The 21,911-nt window shown below is 29.6% G+C and overlaps 1 protein-coding gene across 3 annotated transcripts; it reads right to left on the bottom strand.

Annotated features, from left to right (window-relative positions):
* Positions 1–9,014: 9,014 nt before the first annotated feature.
* Positions 9,015–19,641, bottom strand: LOC137808184 (PHD finger-containing protein 1). 3 transcript variants are annotated; one of them, XM_068609166.1, is made up of 7 exons: positions 19,255–19,641; positions 16,929–17,154; positions 16,064–16,331; positions 11,534–11,622; positions 10,823–11,430; positions 10,605–10,690; positions 9,015–9,713 (listed from the first exon to the last, which is right to left on the bottom strand). In XM_068609166.1, the coding sequence occupies exons 3-7, from the start codon at positions 16,073–16,075 to the stop codon at positions 9,282–9,284; spliced, it is 1,227 nt and encodes a 408-aa protein (XP_068465267.1). In that variant the 5' UTR covers positions 16,076–16,331; positions 16,929–17,154; positions 19,255–19,641; the 3' UTR covers positions 9,015–9,281. The 3 variants fall into 3 exon arrangements, with proteins under 3 accessions (XP_068465267.1, XP_068465268.1, XP_068465266.1); XM_068609167.1 differs by having other exon boundaries at positions 11,534–11,619; positions 19,255–19,593; XM_068609165.1 differs by having other exon boundaries at positions 16,055–16,331; positions 19,255–19,578.
* Positions 19,642–21,911: the final 2,270 nt, after the last annotated feature.

Genomic DNA, 21,911 nt, shown 5'->3' with positions numbered 1-21,911 from the left:
TGCAGGCTGGCCCACCTCGCATAGGCTCGCCCCGCATTTGACCCTCAAAATGCGAGTCGGGTTGGCTCGTCCCGCGCAAGTAGTGCAAACTCATTTCACTGACCTATCCTGCATAAGAAGTCACCAACGGGCCTGCGGGCTAGCCTGCATAAGAAAAAAAATCAAAAATTAAAATTTCATTAATTACAAAAAAAATTATTCCTACTACTAAAAAATAAAAATTTTATTCCTATTTCAATTCATTCGATTAAGATGAAAATATAAATTCAAGTATGATGGTTGTTAGAAGGCTTGATTAAAAATAATTAAAGTTTTGTTTTGCATATATTTTTCCTATATATGTATGTAAATGTATAAGAATATCTTATCAAAGTTTTGCTACAAAATATTTTAATGAATATGACTAATTTTTTAATTATCCTATTGAAATTTCTTCTTTATATTATCTTTTTATTAACAAATTTTAAATATAAGATTTTACTTAAAAAAACTAAATCCACTGTCACTCTTCATACTAACTTCATGGCATAATTAAAGGTCTGGTCATGGGTAACCTCTAAAGTCCTTCTGCTTGTTTTTCCTTGTTTGAATGGTGTATGAATTCCCTGGTTTGTATGTATTAGATTAAACATAAGTGATTTATTTAAGCTGGTCAAACAATATTTGTTCTATTAGAAAGTTAGCGGCAAACTTTTGGAATGAGGAGTTGTTCGTTTTTGTGCGATTTTGTACATGGGTTAGATCACCCCTAAAGTGTTCTTTTTTTATTGCTAATCAAAAACAAAAACTAACTCCTTTAAATGATTAAAATAAAACATTCTTTTTTGTAATACATTAAATTCAATTTTTTTAAAATAAAATAAAAAAATGTCACACTACAATAATAAGTGAATGGGGTTGGCCCGCGCAGGCTGCTGGTTATGTGGGGCGTGCCTAAGTAAGTCAGCAAGGTAGATTAGTGAGTTTGTTCCGCACTTTTTGGTAGCGGGTTGCGGGTCGGCTCACATGACCCGTCTCGCATTGTCATCCCTAGTTTAAGATGTGCATTGACTAGGGATGTTCTGACTCTCCTAAGATAATGGAATCATATAGATGAAATGGGTAAGTTGTTTGAAAGATAACTAGTTTGACCTGTTATATGAGTTAACACTATCATACTAGGAGAGAGATGATGTTGAAATTATTTATTCGCATAAATGTATGGATTTCATAGTGATATAATAGGATAAGTGCAGATCTCTAAATCTAAGTCAATGCACGAGTCTTTCAAAAGTAGAGTCAAGTGTTTATGTGTTGTGAGTTAATAGAAGTCAGACATGTGAAAAATAAATTATAAATTTTAATAGACACTTGATGGTTTAAGAAATTGTATGAGACTTGATAAATTATGTTTATTAATTTGAAATTGAAATTATATAAAAAATTTTATATAGCTAGCTTATCCTGTTATTTGTTTGTGTTTGTTTCTTTATCAGTAATGATCGTGTTGTACACGGGAGCATATGACATTGCAGGTAATAGAGCTCCTCAGCGAGGAGTCGGAGGATGTGATACAATTATGAGATAGTTGTACATATTCATATGTTAAGTAGATAATTCTTGTTTTACTTTTATTTTATTATACATGGATAAAAAATAGGGATGTTACAACTAAAAAAATTATTTTTTAAATAAATTTGACATGTATGAAGTAGCAAAACCTTACTATTAGCTTAATAAAATGGAAGAAATGAAAAAATACAACATTTTCAATAAAATTTGCTTATAAATTAAAGAAAGTTGTTTATATAAGCCATTTTTTTCAATTTAAATAATTTTTCATCCAAGTTACTTATATTTAATGTTTTATTTATAATCTCTCCTAAGTAATATTTATTAGGGATGTTATAAGAATATACCATTAAAATACTAGTTAATTTGAAGTTAATATCTTTTTAATTTCATTTCACATAATATACATATAAATGTTGAATAATAATACAAAAAATTATCCAAGGTGGAGCATGATATCTTCATTTGGATTCTTGGGAGGATTAGGAAGGATTTGCTCTAAAAAGAGGTTAAAAAAATTAGGTTAGTTTTGGGCACTGTGGCTAACAACTTTATTTGTGGCATGCATAAATAAATCAGCTAAGGTGGTCGAGGGCCACTTAAAATTTGTCTTCCATTGGGAAAATAATCATACTTAGTGGTGTATGATTACCTATACTTATTTTTCATATGAATATGTTTTAGACATATTTAATAGAGTTAGTTAGCAATTATAAATAAAATAGTTATATTAATATAAATTTTAAATTTTTTTAATTAGAATATTTTATATATAAAAGACTCTAATTAAAATAATATTTTATATTTTTTAAACAACTTTTTAATTGAATTTATAAGAGATGGTTGAATGGCTAATAAATTGACACAAATGGAGAATTTCTTACAACTTTAAGACGCAACTAATAATTATTTGGGTCGACGAGAAACTTGGAAAGTATCACAAATCATTTATTATAATTATTAATTTTTAAAATTTACTTTAAATATAAGACTGATTATGATGTGCTAATTATATTGCGCAGATACAAATGCAGAGATTTACATTAAAATACTTATAACTTCAATACGAATTCATGAATTTATATATTATATAATTATAAATTATATAAATTGATAATAAATATTTATAAGTATATTTTTAAAAAAAATTTAGAGTAGAAAAATATTTTTTATGATTAGTTCAAAAGAATTTATTTCTTATTTTTTATAATCGTAATAAAAATTTATATAATAAATTTGAGTTTTTAAAAATTTATTGTATTTTTTTTTAAAATTATATTAGAACCGTATTAGATTTATCAGTAATCCAACAAATATTTTTTGAATTGAATACTTTAGTAATAAGTGTCTGATACGTATGTTCACAGAGACACATTATTTAATAAAAGTGTATGAATCTTATAGTGCTACTTGTTTTTATTTATTAGTATAGTCAGCTACTAATTTATATAGTATTTTTATTAGCACTCCCAAAAATCCACACTATAAACTAAATAAAGGATTATATAAAATTTATAACAATTCTAAATATAACTTAAATGTACACATAATATGAATATAAATACGAATATTTATAAAGGATGATATATCTTTTCTATTTTAAACAACAAAAACTAGACGATATATATAATTATTGTATGAACATAACAGAGACAACGATTTACAAATGCAATTTAAGAATTATCATTTGATTATTTAGATTATTTTTTAAGTGTTAGTCTTAAAAATGTATGAACTAAATCTTTTATGATATTAAAATAATTATTAATATTTTTTAATATTATTACAAATATGGAAGCATATAACTTTGGACATTTGATATTGATGTTTGCTTTTTTATTATTAATTTGTTGAATTAAATTACTTGTTTATGCACAATTAAGGAAATATTTCATGTTTATTATCTAACTCCGACAAACACTGTATTGTTGTTAGGGTTGTTAAAAAAATTATTTGAACTAAATAAAATTGATATTCAAGTGGGTTGTATAAAAAGGGTGAAGCATTTTAAAAATTCTGGTATATTAATTTAGTTTTAATGACTAAATTGCTTGTAAACATTGTAAACATGAATGTTTAAACTAAACTTGATTACAACTTATTTAGTTTAAAATTTAGGATCTATGATGTACTTTAATAATAAGTCAAACAATTTAAAGTAGTTTAATTTAAATTAATTTCACTTACATCATGATGAAGTTAAGTTCAGTTCATTTAAATCACTAAATAATTATTCCCTCAGATCAAATTAACCCGCAATTTTAATGTTGATGTAGAAATCAAATTAACAATTATATCGACCTGCTACCACTGAATCAATTTGACTAAAGTCAGAACCTCCCAATGTTGTGAACCTTTAGTTGTTGTTTTTTAGATTTTTTTTTCTAGACAAAATAAATGTTCATTAAAATAATGCGGATGAAATGATTATGCCAAAAACAGTTTCTCCTAAGTTTTAACTTCAAAACAATCTTTACATCACCATGACCATATTTTCCATGGGGTATGCAATAATTTGTACCTTTTAATTACAAAAACTATAAACTATTGAACTATTATTTGTATAATATTTTTTTTATTTAGTCATTACATTATTGATTTCATGATATCATATTTGACTTTCCGGTGACCGTAAAGTTATGTAATAAAAAAATGTATGTATAAATTTTTTCCAACTGTACGCTATGTATGCTCTTTTTTTCTTCCAACAGAACCTTTTCAGAACTTTTCATGGAACACGTTTCAAAAGTTGAAAAAGGTTGTCGCAATGAGTAATTCCCATAGTCGCTACTGGATAAAATCATGTTCTCTTAGTAAATATTTCTTAAAAGTTAACTTTCTTAAACTTTCACAGGCTTTACATCACAACACCAAATAGATAAAACTTTTGAATGAAACAACTACAACGATATAAGCATGGGTTTGTCAACTATTTTTTTTTTAATTTGATAAGGTATATTTTAAATTTTAGTTTTATTTCCAACAAAAGTTAATGTCTTCTTTTGTTTCTACGGAGACAATTTTTTTTAATAATAAACGAGTGAAGAAATTAAATTTCTTTTGTAAAGTTTTAAACTAAATTTCGCGAAATTAGAAATAAATTTGACAGTTTTCAATTTTATTTAATATATCAACAAAACAATCAATAATATGTGCTAATATATTTATCTTGACTACACCATAATAAGCCTTTTAAAATGGACATAAGTTTTTTTTTATCAGAAAAAGAATTAATAAATAAAATGAATCACTTAAGGGATGATTTAACCCTTATACAAACAATACTTTTAAAACTTTTTCTCTCTCCCTAAATGTTCCTGCAGAACAGACAAGACCACAAAATTAGTAAAAACATACTCACATATGATTTCAAAAAGTCATCATCATACAAGTCGCTGGATCCAAGCACCAATAAGAAAAAAAGAACATCCTAAAACGAGATTTAGAATAGATTCAAAATCAAACCTTGACTTGAACTAATGCGAACACTTCAGTCTCGTCGGCCTTAAGTTATATGCTAATAATAAATTTACAAGAAACATGGTCACAAATTTGTAATTTTGAAAAAGAAAATAGATCATTTGTATGAAGAACCAATAGAGAAAGTCTAATGAAATTTCAATTTCTTTTCAAAAACTTTAATTAGATTTCCTTTTACTATATTATCTTGTTGGTGTTGGCTTTCTGTGCTTCTTCGTTGTTCAAATATTTGTCAACAAAAATTCATCGAGATTCTCCTTTACTTCCTTATTTAAAACTCTAAACCTATTTGATATTTGTAGTAAGAAAGCGATTAAAATATGTTCTTGTCATTTTTTTTACATGATAAACAAACTTCTAATATATATTAGAATGTTAAAATATTTCACACTGATTTTTCGTTGAATTCATATTAAAAAATTATTTGTTATTTGGAAACAAATATTAGTAACAATTTATTCTAATAGTTTTTTTAATACAAGGATTTATGGAGTTTAAAATTTAAACTAGAAAAAAAAATTGTTGGAAAAAAATATATTTAATTCTATTTTTTATTTATCTTTATAATTTAGGATGTTAAATGTTATGACATGTAAATATTCAAGTCTTAAATTTATCGTCTTAAATTTATCATCTTGTCGTAGAAATGGATATAGAGAAGGTAAAATTAGTTATAGGAGAAGAACATTATCATAGTTTAGCTTAATAACTTAGTGGTAATTAATGTTTTAACTTTCAGGTAGCTAGTTTAGGGAAAAAAAACAAGAACATTTACCTTCTGTCTAACATTCATTGATTATAAATGCTATAATTTATGTCTATTTCCAATACACGGTATTCTATTGTTCTTTTTGTTTTTTTTTTGGTAAACCATAGTGTGTTGTCGTTTAGTACACGGGGACCGGATTCATCGAATGGTTCTGAATTAAGCTAAGAACAAAATGTTCTAATTATGATGCTGTTTCACGTTTTCTTTTTTGATGATAAAAAGGCATCTAAATTTTATTGTTCCTTTTTCGTCCGTGGAATATGTGTATGTTTATACGATAAAGGAAAGCATGTGATAAAGTATACTATTTTTTTTATTTTATTTGGGATGACTTGGTTTGTTTACCATAACTCTTCAATAATAAATAAATTATTTGCTCAATTTGTTTAATCATTATAAATGTACCGGTTAGATCGACAAATTTCAAAGATTTCGGTGCAAGATGCATTAAATATAAGAAGAAAATTAACAAATCTAAATGATAGGTAAATATTAAGTGATTTCTTCTTAATCAAAATTTAAATGTTATTCTATCCAATAATAATATATCCATAATAGCTATATAAATAATCACAAATTTTGTGAAAAAAATCCTTTTGTAAGTTACTTAATAGAAAAAAAAAAAATAAGTGGAACGATAAAAAAAATAGGAGATAAAAAATAGGAGATAATAGTTTCCTCAATGTGATAATAGATCATGAAATGAAATAAGAAAAGTATTGTGTGCATTTCTTTTATTTCAAAGTTCAGTGACCTGCACTTTTAGATTTTTTTTCGTTGATGTTCCAGTTACAGAGAACAAACCCATACTGAACTAATATGATATTAGGAAAAAAAGTGAGATAGCAATTAAATAATGACACACATATGAGACACCATTGCTGGGAGATGAATGAAGCACATGAAGGTGCAGCTCTTTAAATGCCCATATCTACAAACCAATCATATTGTTTCATCATGTGCTAAACTTGATTAAGTAAGACTAATGGGGATTGCTTTACAAATTCAAAATGAGATTAGGATATTCTCTGTCTCCTTTTTGGTTTGTCAAATTTTAGGACTCAGAAAATGTTACTCTAATTTAAGGGAGAGAATGTTTTTAGGGGTTACAACAGACTTATTTTTATCTCACTTTAATAAAATACTGAAGATTTATCCTATGATATATCATAAGTGAGATCTTATCTTGATATATTCTTTGTTTATCTAGAATAATCATAAAAGTTAGTTACTGGGATTATAAATATTGATTTTTTTTTTCTTTTTACTAGTTTAGATTTCTTCTTTCGTAATATTTATGAACTTTCTAATTTTCACTGTGTATAACTTTTTATTTGTTGGGGTTTGATTGTATGTTTTTTTAGCATAAGTTTAATTTAATTCATGTACTTTTGTAAAAAAAAAATTCTCTTTTAGAATTTTTTTATGTGATGAAATATAATGACTTAACATTGGAGGATGTCAAGATTCATAGTAATATTTAAGATTTTGAATTAAAAAAATAATAGTTGATTTAGATTCTAAATTTAGAACTTAAACGAGGATACTTTAAGATTAAATTGATATTTTAATGATTTTGAAAATTAAAGTTATGGATACTCATTGTTAAAGTGGAGTACTTGGTTTATTATTCCTCTATCTAATTTACGATTTGAATTTGAAACCCAGTCAATTGAGTCTTTTGTCCAGCACGTACTTTTAGAAGATTGAAATTAGAATATAGTGATATCAGAGGCTTAAGAATATGGCACTTATGTACACTATTTTCTTTTCTTTGTTAAGGTAAGTTTAAAAAAAAGTTTTGTTTTTACTGTCTAAAATTAAATTTTTATTTTCATAATTTTAAGTTTCAGAAAATACATTCGTTTATTTTTCAGAAAATGAACTGTTCACTTTAACCATGAAAATCCCAGACCATAAAAGCTCTCATGAATAATTTCTTCCTGCAACTTCATGCTTTATAAAAGACATGAAATGACAGTTTTATTCTTTTTTTTTTTCAATTTTTTCATTGACATTCTTTTTTTAATTTTAAATTTCAGAATTTTAGAGTTCAAAATACAATTTTATATTTCAAATTTTAGAATTCAGAAAGTATGTTTTGAGTTTGAAAATGCTTTTTAAATTCTAAAATCTATAATTTATTCTGAATTTTAGAGTTCATGATGTATTTTCAAGCCAAAAAATATTCTGAATTTAGATTTCGAAAGATATATTCGAAATACATTTACATTTGAACTTTATAATTTGTAATACAAATTTCAAATTTAGAAAATACTTTTTTTCTTTATTCTGAATTTTTAGAATTTTGAAAATATTTAAAAAAGCATTCTGAATTCTAAAACTTTAAATACAAAATTATATTACAAATTTTAGAGTTTGGAAATTCTACAAATTATACAATTGAAAAATAAAAAATAACCAAATCTGCACCTTTTGCACAAGTATAGTTTTAATTGAAATACTCTCTCACATTTTAAATAAATGATATCTGGTTGTAACAAATTGTATTCGAGCACATAAAACGTCTTCTTGATGATGCACCTTATGGATTATATTTAAGTCTTTAAAATTAAAAAAAAAAATCATTAATAATATTTAATTAAATATCACATAAAGAAAAACGTCACCATGAAGAAGTGATGCGAAGACCATGAGCAGATGGTAATAATTAGTCTTCATTAAGGCTATATACTCCTTTAATGAATAAAAAGAAAATATGAATTTTAATATAAAAAAAAGGTGGTATAGAAATTAAGAACTTAGCTGTGCCATGAAAATTTTTACTGAGGACGGAAAACAAACAGATCCTAATTTATAGCAAAATCATGATTTGAAACTCGTCAAATATAAAAGTAGTCACAAAGTGATAAGAATCAATAATACAGAGGGTGTTAAAAAAGTTGGATCCCCATAGATTAGAAAAAAGTAGCAAGTTCATAGCATCTGTGTTGTATCATATTCTAGATCAATCATCTATAAGAAGCTAATATAGTATCAACTTCCACACTCGTATCCATAGAGAATATTCCATGCATTCGGCAACACTCTTTAAGTTATAGATCATAACCCAAAAAATGCTGATCACATGCCAAGCTGGCGGCTACTTGTGTTCCAACCAAACTACGATGAACACATCTTTTACCTCGGACAAATCTAGGATTCTAACAGGCAATAATTTCCTAAAATAAATAGATCAATCAGCAAGAGCAACTGAAATAATGGAGTTATAGTTATAGAATCCTTTAAACTCTTTCCCAGCAAATATGTATATGAAGAAAATGTCTAAAAAAAAAAAAAAAAAACATGCAAATGTACTTGGAAAGGGACAGCAACCAGAATAAGGGTATCACAAATAAGCATGCTCCATCCTACAGTCAAATGTTCTATGGAGTATGTATTACTGGAAATCTTAAATATCACTTTGAGCCAGTGTGCAGAAAGGAATAACCATGTTCAAGAGCTTTTGACATGGTGCAATTCAAAGTCCAAATCTATAGTATAAAGTTTTCACAGCTCCCCAATAACGCAGGTTCTGATATTCCTCATCACTTGTAGGAGAAGCAAGGGATTCAGCTCTGTCGGTATTACTTTCCTCAGCATTGTTGTTGTTCAGATTTTCCTCATGTGGCTTATCTTTGTCATCATTTTTGTTCTCCTCTTTGCTAGGTTGATCATCCACATTCTCAACAGGCAGACAGGGGTCAACTTCTGGGGTTGTGCTTTCAGGCCACTGTGAAATGTTAAGATCTGGAACAGGATCAGAACAACCTAGCACAACTTTGTCACCTGAAAAACTTGTATCCATAGCAGCAAATTCACCAATTTCTTGAGCTCCAACCTTGTCGATTCCATCTTGAGGATTCACATTGAGATCCAATGCCAAACTGCTTACAATATCTCCCATTTTTCGCTACAATAAAGTAAGCATGTATTAGCACCAATTGTTATGCATAACCTTTATTCCATGCACATGTATATCCAAGTTCTTTTTACAGCTTATGTCATCATTCTCAATGCTGGCACAAGATTTTTTTTCTTTCACTGGAGTTCAATATATTGCTGATTATGAAATATTAATGGTGCAACAGTATCCCTATAAAATTTTCAAACAGAATATATGCTATGAGCAGACTCAGTGTAGAAATTCTGTGGTAGGACCCAAGCAAAGACTGAAAAAATATAAGGTAATTGGTATCTGTATTCAGAAAATTTTCTCAAAGGATGAATCCTCAATACAGCTTAGCATAGGATGTATACACAATCTAACATTATATAACAATGGAATGGAGCAAAGATCCTTGCGAGATGAACAGAAACAAACTAGAAAATAACACTTTTCCTGAGAATAGGACCCCTTCTAAATATCAGCCTGACCTCCCACGTATCCAATAACAGAATCTAACCTCTCCATTCCCCACCTCCTCCCCACTACATAGAACTGTATACATTTCTCTTTCCAATTATTAATAGCCACCCATCCTTTTTGTTATGTGTTTGTTTAGGTAAACCTTATAAACAATTTTTAGGAGATAAAAACAAGAAAAAATGAAATAAACTTCTCAATAAGCTAAAACTAACAAATACACAAGTAAAAATTTGAATTTGAAGAAACTAACAAAGAGAGCATTAATAAATTAATTTTTGCATAAGCTAATTTAACTTGAGGAGAAACTTATTTCCTTTTTCCTTCTTATTTTATTCTCTTCGAAGTTTTATAAAAACAATCATTTAAACAGATTTGGACAGCAATCCAAGATTTTGTCTCCTTTCTAGTATCATGTATAGTTATATTTTTCTCAACCTTTTTCATTGGCAAATAACTAGTTTCCACCAGCTGTCCTTTCACATCTGCAATTTCAGACAATCCAGACACCAAGGGAGGAGAGCCTGCACAAAAACATCGAAGTTTAATAATACTTATCTAAATTAAATAACACCAAAACAGAACAAGTTGTCACTGTGTCACGTATACAACACATGCTATCTCAGTTTGTGAGCCCAATGTTGGCAATTCTTTACCTGAATGAGAATGTAACTTGGGTTTTTCCTGAGAAACATAGGAAGATTGCTCCACATTTGCCTTCCCCAAGTTTTCAGACAGGGACTCCCTAATTGGTTGAGATATTTTAGTTGATTTTGATGCTTTGGGAAATCTGGCACTTGACTCAAGAGCCTTTGTTTTTCTATCTAACTCAACTTGTAAGGTGTCAGCACATCTCTTGTCACTAATTGCGTGAGAAACTTTAGCTTTGTCTTGAGGATTGCAAGAAATTTGGAGATCAGAAGTAGTATCTTTGGTTTCTTCTGCTTTTTCATTTTTAACAGTCTTGTGCTGCAGTGGGGTGTTGTCGCTGGATTTGGCACTCATTTTGGTAACCCTGTCCTCCTTCAAAGACTGAGCTTCTGACTGAACACCATGCCTGTTAGCTGATGAACAAGATCTAGTACTTACACCTGTTTGCCTTTTCAAATCATGGGAAGATTTTGATTTTAATTCTGCAGCACAAGTACTTGAAGATTCAAGATTTACTTTACTTTTGGATTTTTTGCATTCTGACTTCTTGCAGTCTTCACACATCCACCAATCACCTTCAGGAACTTTCTTCATCATATCACGCATACAATAACTAGTTCATGAATGAGAAATAAAACCATATCATTTCACTTGCCCATAAAATGAGAGGCTACCAAAAAAAAAACTACAATGATGCAAGATATTAAAATACATACGTATGCTCTGCCCCATCAGTACACTTGTTACAAATAGCAAGATCCTCTACCAGTCCTGCCTCCCCACAGATATCACAAACTAAACCCTGCTATAAAATTGGAGCAAAAGGAGCTATATAAATTAATCTGAAACAAAAAATAAGCAAATTTTTATGTCGCATGTATACCTCTTTTAACACGCCATAATGCTAGTAGTGTAATCTAATAAATGATTTCAGAAGTTAATACACACGAAATTGTTGTCAACAGAACTTGATTATGAGCTATGCAGAAATGGAGAAAAAAAAAGTATTTGTGGATGGAATTTCAAACACTAAAATAGCACAGCATGCCATAACAGGATGTAGGATTCTGTAGAACATCTAGTTTTTTCTGGAGTGAAATTTGAATGGGATAAGTGACCGAGTGCCATGTATAGCAGAAAGATAGAGAAAACTAGTCAAAGGTCCATCAAATACTCCATGTGATAGGTTTGAAAAACATAAAATACTAAATACCACAGTACTACAACAACATCTACTAGGGTAGCAACAAAGGGGTAGAAGGCAGACAATCTAAGTTGGCTAAAATGAAAACTAACAATCTTACCATAAAAAAATTTAAAGTTTTTCCCTTAACACTGCAAATTCATTTAAAAGATTCAATGCACCATGTGGAGCTCGTACACAAGTCATACACACAGATTATATTTGCTTTCTATTTTAAACCTCACTTAACTTTCCCTGTTTTTCTTCAACCTTGATCAATCCATATATTTCCTCATGTACCACCTGTTCATTTTGCATATGACCCTTTTATTATTATTAAAAGTTTAACATTTAACTACTAGCGTATAATAGTCTTCGTTAGCTCAAACTTCGCAAAAAGAAGCTCCTTGATGCAAATCATCAACGACTGATGAGGTTTCAGATAACCCAGTTTCTCCTCCAGCATTCAGTTAAGAAAATCCATCAACTTTGTGGCACTAATTAAACAGAGTGAAATAGAGAGTCTTACTATTACTGAGTTCCCAAACACACCTCAGTGGATAATATTTCACTATTCCTTCAATTTTTCTTTCCATATAGGAATCTAGAATCTCAATAATCAGTAGGAGATCTGGTAATCACGATTGTTTTTTCTTGAATTTGAAAAAGAAAAATACAAACAGCTCCTATGCAATTTGAGATTGAATCAACGAAACAAGAACTATAACAAATAGGTCAATAAACAGTCTGCTTCAAAAAGACTAAAACAACAACAAAATCCTTATACCTCTTGTAAGGTCAACTACATGGACAACATAATGCCATTCACCTTCATTAATGACCAAAGTTTTAGAAGTATTATTCACCATGAAATCCCTCGACAACTTCATCCAGTGTCCTTCTTGGTCTCCCTCACCTCTTTAACAAAACTAAAAAACCATATAATTTACACTTCTCACTAGTGCCTCCCATGCCTTTCTTTATACGTGCTAAAACCACCTAAACCAATTGTATTTGTGTCCTTTCAAGTGTGTTCACACATTCTTCTTAACATTCTCATTATACTATTGTAACCTTTTCCTCCTGTTGCCTCTTTAAAGATCCACACTCACTATATTATAGTATAGTTGGACATAGAGTAGTACAATAAAACTTGTCTAAGAATTTGGTAAGAACCATATGATTACAAATAACCCCTGATGCCTTTTTCATAGTTATCCTGCTTGTATCCTATGTGTAAGAGTAACATCATCATTAATGTCCTCATTATTTTGAAGTATAGATCCCATGTACTTAAACTTTAGAATCCTACGGTATGGCATTTCCCATTTTTATTTCCAAGTCATATTCATCTTGTCTCAGGATAAAATTTCAACGTATACAATGTCTTATTCTTACGCAAGCAAAAATCCTTTATTTCCAAAGTTTGTCTCCAAATTCAAGTTTAACTGTTTCCCTTTATTCCTCACTCAACTTAATCATCTGCAAAAAAATAAGATGCAACTAAGAATAATCTTTAGCATGTCCCTCATATCCAAGAGTAGATTAAATAAGAAAGGACTTGAGATTGAGCCTTGATGTAATCATTTTCTTATAGGAAAGCCTTTAGTCTCACCACTTGAAGTTCTAACAATAATATTTACCCCATCATAAATATCTTGTATAGCCTGAATCTATAATATCTAACGTTAAAACAATAGAGGTAAATGAACATTGAAAAAACCTATGCTTACAAGGATTGAAAGCCCAAATGCATACTGAGACACAAAAACAGAAACATAACAAAACATTAGAACCAGCTTACAATTATTGAACTCAACTCACACAAGTTCATTCTAAGATCCTTGCCTCCACACTCCTTCATGGTGTTAAGTTCAAACTCCGTTGACTCAAAGATAATTCTTTTTATTATTTGAAGCTAGGCGAATAGCATACAATATGTCAACTTCTAAGAGAATTGAAGACTTCATAGCGATCCCTCAACACCCAGAATGCACAAGGAAATATGTGTAGCATTGCACTATTAGTTCAATCTAAAGGAGTTTTTTATATTTCCTTTGGGACCTCCTTGCACCATAGACATTTTAAGGGCATTTGATTTAGTTAAATTTTCTAAAATATATTCTCAAACAAGCCTGGGATGTCATTACTGGGAATGATTCCAATCACTAACAGCAGAAAGAGGTGAGCAAATTTTGGTAATCAATGACTAGTAGGGTAGCTGAACTCACCATCCAGCTGTAAACCTCCAAAAACTGCACAATGAACCTGAATTTAGTAACTGGCAACAATGGTCAAAGTTGCCAACCATCATTAATCTTTGGTATGGGCTGAATTTGCTGGACATCATCAACTATTAACACATGAAAAAGGTGGCTGAATTTCAGTGATCAGCAATGGTGGCTATAGTCACTCACACTAACTCACCACCTTCAACTGCTGTTACTTGCGTAGGCTAGTCAAATTATGGCAATCAGTGAAGTGACTAACATCATTAGCCATTGTCGATTGTCAATAGAAACAAGATGGCTGAATTTTGGCAACTGTTGGTGGTGGACAGAGGCCAATGGTAGTTGAGGATCATGAACAAGGATACAAGAATAGTTTTTTGACAACATGGAAAAAGAAGCATTTTATACATTCTATATGGCAACATATTCCTAATTTTCTAAGCCATGGGTAGGAGCAAACCCACCTTCCTCTGTAATGTACTTGCCCCCTTCAAGTGTAAGACTAACACTGTTTAAGAAAGTGATAATTGCCTTCCCAGCAATGCATTTCTACAGGCTCACATATTAAACAATGCACATACCCGTCAACCACTTAGATTAAGCTTTCTAAAAGCAAAAAACTACTGAGACCCTTTCTCATGCCGGCAGGGAGCAAACATGATTGTGAAGATTCTTCTGGAACATAATGGCACATGGGACTTGGTTTCTAAAAGAATTATATATCTAAAGAAGTAAGGATGAGAAATTTTCTGAAAATTGTAAGCTGTAGTACGTTTTTCAATATACAGCTCTAGGAAAGTCACAAAGCCAGGTAGATTGCACTACAAAAGCAAAGAGGACAGGTTAGGTTCATAGAACTAGGAGATCCAAAGGGTCAGGTTCACTTTTTGGGAAGTTGAAGGCGGTCCAAAATCACATCTATAATAGGCTCCATACTAATTGAGTCGGGTTGGGGTTGATCTAACTTCAAAAGCTAGCTCCTGATGTAAGGATTGTCAACACCACCATAAGATTACTGACTATAGGTGTAGTTGATGTAGGATCTCAACAAAATACTTTAGTACAACGAATCTTGCAATACACTGATGGTGTTGAGTTGAGGTTTGTTATACAAACATACACAAAGGAAAAACTCAAATTTTTGGGAATACATCAAGATACATGTTTTTACCTTGTGTGTTAGAAAAGTAAGAAGCGAAATATGGCTACTCAGTTACTATAGAGATCTAGTGTTGAGAAATAGTCACTAGTGAACATGTATAAGTAACATAGACACTGAGTTAAAATTTGGAAACATTGATCATATAGAGCTAATTTACTATAATAAAAGCAACTTTACATATTGCACCAAATCCAATCTTTTATTAGCGGACCAAGCATAAAAAGTTCTATTAGGGAATCACTATTAAGTTTGTTAGTTCCAATTTGTTTATCTTGCAAACATCCTAACAAAGTCTCCTTGAAGTCCTTGTAAATTGCAACAACTTCAAACAAGTCCAATGCATACATGCTCTAACTTGAGGGGGATTGTTGGAAAGTATTTCCTATTTTGGGAAAATAAAAAATATTCTATTTACTGGCTGTATATTTTTTGTAAATAATTAGGCATTGACTTGTATTGTTTCCAAATTCCCTAGTTTCCTTATTTTCCTAGTTTCCTAATACTAGAGATAGTGAATTATGTGTATATAATTCATCACACTGAGAATTTCCTCAAGGACTTCAGAAATCCTTGATCAATCTCAAATGACAGAACAGACCATCTTAATCCATAAAATTTAAAATTAATAATGGATAGCTTGAAGTAAATAAAAAGGAAATACCACACATACTTCACCATCCATCTTATATGAGGCACCCCAAGGATTTGCTAACTGAATTTGAAGAAGATTCTTGCACACTGGTGTTCTTAATCACAACAATAGACTTTTGGAAATGCTTCTTGCATACAAATGATGTTCAGTTCAATAAAACTCACATACGATCACCCCATCCCGAGTAGCATAGCCTAAACCTCTTCTGCCCAACAACCTAACTGGATACTGCTTCTTTTGCTAATGATGACTCTCTTTGTCTGCTTAGGAACTAGCAAGGTACTCCCTGAAATAAAAAATAGAAATCAATTTTGATTGATGGAAAATTTCACCACCGAGATTTTAATACAATTACAGAAAATTATAAATAATCTGCCTTCAACAAGATAGAGCACTATCCTAGAAATCTCTTAATGAAAAACATCTGATTGATATGATCTCTTTGAAATAATCACTACAATTATTGAAGGTTCTTCGGCCAAATTTTGAGAATCATGGTGATTGCAATTAGCTTTGCTAAAAGAAAAATTATCATCCAAAGTCGATCTTCGTGAATTCTTCTTATCAGGATCATCACTTTGAAAATCGATCCCCAAATTTGTACTCTCATATAATATGATCCATGAGATGCTTCGCTATGGATTTCTAGTTCTTTACGTTTTTCAAGTCGATTTGAAAACCTATCGTCGTCAAAATTGGTCAAACCTTAGGGAGGTCATCGGATCGTACGCGACGTCATCAGATCGTACGCGATATTGGGTGCTTCTCACATTAAAAAGCAATTCAATGTCTCTACCCGAATCGAAATCCCTAAAAGTAGTTTAACTTTCTGCATTCTAGAAAACATGTTATGATTTGAATATACAATAGAGATGGTACTTACCTCACAACTACAATTGCATGTGGTACTCAACAAAGGAGTCGACCGAATGCTGTCTTAGAAGGGAACTTATTGGTTCCCCTACCCTCATAGGTTTAATCAGTAAAGTTATCAGTCCCCACACCAGTTGTTGATGCCACTTGTTCAATATGCATATACAATGGCATGAGCAACATGTGTCACACAGATTGCACGGTATGAACTTTTCTTCCATTTGAAATTCGAAAGGCTGAAAAGAGGGGAAACGACAATCTAGTAATTGAAATAATAATAAATCATGACAGTTACCAATAACAACAAAGGAGCCAGCAATTTACTGAATTAAAATATATTAGCACACATTACATGATTTGCAAATAGCCAATATAGAGTTGAAATCCTAATCATGGGTGTTAAAAATAAATACACACATAAATAACTAAGATCATAGACAACTTCAAAAATCAAATATCCTTTCAATGAATTTAAAAATCATGTCTCTTGAGTTATACATTTTTTAAAAATAATTGTCTTTGAAATTAGTCTTAAGACCTAACTTAAACCTACAAAAGTGACTTGTAAGGCGAGAATTGCTTAAGCATTATAAGCTCCATTCAAGCCATATATATCTAGTCCGTGTGAAAATAAACCACCACCCTTGAGGTTGCAATTAAGGCAACCTCCAAAGAGGTTGCAACTAAGGTAGGATAGGGGTGATTACAATTAAGATGGTTTTCAAACAAATGGATTCAAAATCATATCAACTTCAACATAGCAATATGATTAATGGTGCTATTTAAAAATGATAGCACCCAATAATGTAAAAAATCTTTGCTTCATGGTTGAGACCCTTAATGGTTGAGAAATGGATATTGCATTGTTCATGCTGGAAATCCAAGGTTAATATTTGTTAAAAGAAGTATACTGCAGGAAAATGGGCCACTGCTGTAGTAAGGTAGTCCAAATGTTTATAGAAAAAACTCAACCAACTATAATATAGTTTACATTTATGGCACCCTATTATCTTGTTCCACAATTTTACCTAAATCCAAGATAGTAGGAAAGAGACAATGAACTAATAATACTACTAGACACCACCAACAAGGAAAACAAACATAAATAGTTAGGAAATTTTCTTGTATATCAACTGATTGTTTTTAACTTAAAGGGGGACGATGACAAATTTTTTATTACCATCACAAATCTAACCACTCCCCAACGAGCAAAAACTGTCACAAAATACAACCTCAAAGATGTTTTGACAAGTCAAAAAAATTAATCTCTGCATAATTGATCCCATAATTATCACATGACCTGAATTCTCACATCAAAACTAGTTAGAATCACTTATTTAAGTTATTTTCCGATTACTATCCATGCTCAAGGTAGAAGATCTATCAACATTTACTTGCTTTATGGACTCTTTAGCCCTCTTCAAATCCATTGAAACATTAAAAACACACAACAATCACAATGTGGTCAATTATATGGAACAAGTGATGCAATTGTACTCTGTCAAAAACTGAAAATCCATTTAGATAAAAAAAAATGATCTTCAAACCATTCTTTTAATCAAACCATTCTCCCTTTGATTTACTTTTCTTACTCGGGCCTTGAAAATATAAAGAAGTATTAATTTCAGAAACTAATGTCAATCAGGTGGTAGTAAGTAACCCATGAGCTACAATGATGCCATCATGCAAACCATAAATTTGGTGCAGCATATGTACTATTGGATTTTAAAGTTCTAAATTGAATAGCAAAATGCAGCTGAAGGAAACCTTGTCTAAACTAGATCATAACCAGGGAAGGACAGAAAGGGAGAAGGTCGAGGAGGAGTGGAAGTTCTACAACAGGACAAACAAATTGGTGCAATAAACCATATACGCAGAAGCTAAACCTTTATAATACAATGATAAGGAAGAACAGAAGAAGCTTCCGATAAGTTTCACTACTGCTTTTTTTTCACAATCATATGATGATCAAAGACCAGATTCAACAGTGCCATTAGCAACTGGGACATAGGTACGCAACCCAAGACATATATGCCCAAAATATATTACGACTCGTCATTCTAAACAAGAGAAAGGAAATGAAACAACAGCCCTTCCACACAATTTTTTTTGTCTGAAAGAAAATAAAATTAAGTAATTAACATGAAAAACAGAACCTTTATATTCATTAGATACCCAGAATCCCAATCAGACAACGAGACCATAGATTCACACACGCACAAAAAGACCAAATAGAAAACACTTAATCGCATACCATATCGGAACGGCCAGGCTAATTATAATATAAAAAAGAACATTAATAGTAAGTAAAATCAAGAGAGAAAAAATATACATGCCTGGGAAGGTGGGTGAGTAATATTTTGACAGAGGACCTTAAAGTTTTGAACTTTGGCCTCCCCAATAATGACAGTGATGCCAACACATGAACACAGGAAGCGATAGACATGGCAAGGGAATGGAAGGAAGGGTTACAGACTCTTACAGCACTCATGATCCACGCCACACTGTGTGTGTTGTGCATAATTGGAAATAATCTTTTGTTATTATTCCTCATTTTTCTGCTATTGGGAAAGTCAATTTCATTACTTGCACACTGCACTTGAAAGCATTTTGCATCTCTAAGCATACACATATTTTCCTCTCACCCACCGCTTCTTTTCTTTCCCAGGATCGCCAGATTGCCTGTTTTTGAGTGCTAATACAATTATTATTAAATTATTATTAAGATTATGATATTTTCACACTTTGTTTCATCATACACCTCCATTCTACTCTCACAATAAATATTAAAATTTATAATAAAAGAAATTTAAAAAAAAAAACTTTCTTAATAAAAATGTTTTAAAATTAAAAAAATTATAAATTTTAATAAATAATTAAAATATTAATATTCAGGAAAATGATGTAAAATAAACATTTTTGTATTATGAAATAATTATAACTTTCTTGGTTGAGTGATTATTACAAAAATGAACTAAAACTAAATTAAATTAAATTAACATTTATGGAAAATTATGAAACTTTTAAGCTATTGTATATTTTAAATTTAAATCAAATCCATAGTTTATATAAAATTTACAGCAATTTATAATTTTAGTATTTAATATTTTCAATTAAACTTAGTTAGAGTATTTTATTTTTTTAAAAAGTAATCTTTTATGTTTGTAAATTGAGCCAAAACGGTAATCCGTAAGTTTAGAATTTCGTTAAAAAAAAAGTTGTGATTAAAAATTATCACAATATTTTATTTCATAAATAATTTCTGCACAAATAATATTTATGTACTTTTATGATTGATTTGGGAAAAAAATTATAAAAATAGATTAAATTGTAGGATTAAAATGATTTTAAATTATATTTTGTGTGTATTTTTTTTATAATTTTGTTTAATTATGTTAATTAGGTGAAATGTACATGAACTTTAGTGTGGAATAATAATAATACAACTGAAGTTGTGTTACTTGTGTACAACTTTCAGTTATATTATTCTGCACTAAAGTTGTATTGTGTCACTTAGAGTTTGGTTGTGAAACAAAAATAGATTTAATACATGAAATATTTTAATTTTTGTACACATATATTTATGAATTTTAAAAAATTACTTTTTTTGTATTATTTTAAAGAAAGTGGTAAATTTTGAATTTGTAATAATTTGTTAATTGTAATTACTTGTAGATTACAATATTATATAAATTTGTCAAAATTACTTGAATGATATGTAAGTATAATAAATGAGAATATAAGAAAGCGAAATATATTTTTTCATAATAAAAAAGTTTATTTACAAATGATGACATGTTAACAATTACTCCTATTGTGCCCTTCATTCGTTTTCTACCCTAAAAACACCCTTTTGGTTTGTTCGCTGGGTCATCCATATAGTTATTAATGTATCTAATATTTGGTCTTCCAAATTGTTTACTTTCTCATGTAAAGATCTGGAATAAAATTGGGTTCAATGTATGTATACCAATGATCTTGACTCTGTACTAGGTGAAATTGGACTTCATATGCCATATATAATTCGGACAAATTTACATAATATCGCAATCTATAAATAATTACAATTAAAAAATTATTACAAATCCAAAATTTACTACTTTCTTTAAAATAATGCAAAAATAACTTTGTAAAATTTATAAATATATGTATAAAAAAATTAAAGTCTTTTGAATATTAAACCTATATTTTTTTTCACAATCAAACTGAACATGCTCATAGATAACACAATTTCAGTGTAGACTAATATAATAAAACTGAAGTTGTACACGAGTGACACAACTTCAATTGTATTATTTTGCACTAAAGTACAACTTTAATTGTATTATTTTGTACTAAAATTGTGTCACTCATACACCACTTCAATTAATTAACACAATTAAATAAAATTGTGGAAATAACGTCCAACTTAATCCAATCTCATAAATATAATTTTTTTTATCTAAATCAATAATAAAAGTTTTAAATTGTTCACTTTAGCCGTAATAATGTAGGCTTAGTTACAATTTTTTTTTTAGATTTATGATTATTTATTACTTATCATGTATGCATGTCAAGTTCTAGATAAGTGAATATTATTCTTTATAGTTAATAAATATATATTAGAGATAATAGGTCTTGTTAAACTTTATTTTTACAATAAAATAATTATTTATTTGAATTTGTGATATAATAAGTGAGTATCTGGTATGGGAAATAAAAAAATTTAATCAATATGCAATAGATGTAGAATAATAGGCAATATTAAAGAATGATTAAAATTCTATAAGCAATTAGTAGAGAATGTAGGAGCTTTCAATAACATTAAATGTTCATTAAATGTTTATTATGTTGTTATTTATTATTTAAGATTATGTAGTAATTAGAGGTTTTCATGACTCTTTGACTTTTTTTTTTCTATTCTAAAGCTTATTGACAACTCAAAGCCTTTTGAAATAAATTTATTGGTAAGTTGAAGAATTTAAGATAATCTCGTTTTTTTTTTAAACTTAAA

The sequence above is a fragment of the Phaseolus vulgaris genome, chromosome 3 (assembly GCF_000499845.2).
Source record: "Phaseolus vulgaris cultivar G19833 chromosome 3, P. vulgaris v2.0, whole genome shotgun sequence".
NCBI lineage: Eukaryota > Viridiplantae > Streptophyta > Magnoliopsida > Fabales > Fabaceae > Phaseolus > Phaseolus vulgaris.
The sequence above is the reverse complement of the archived record's forward strand: the minus strand, read 5'-3'. Positions and strand labels throughout refer to the sequence as shown.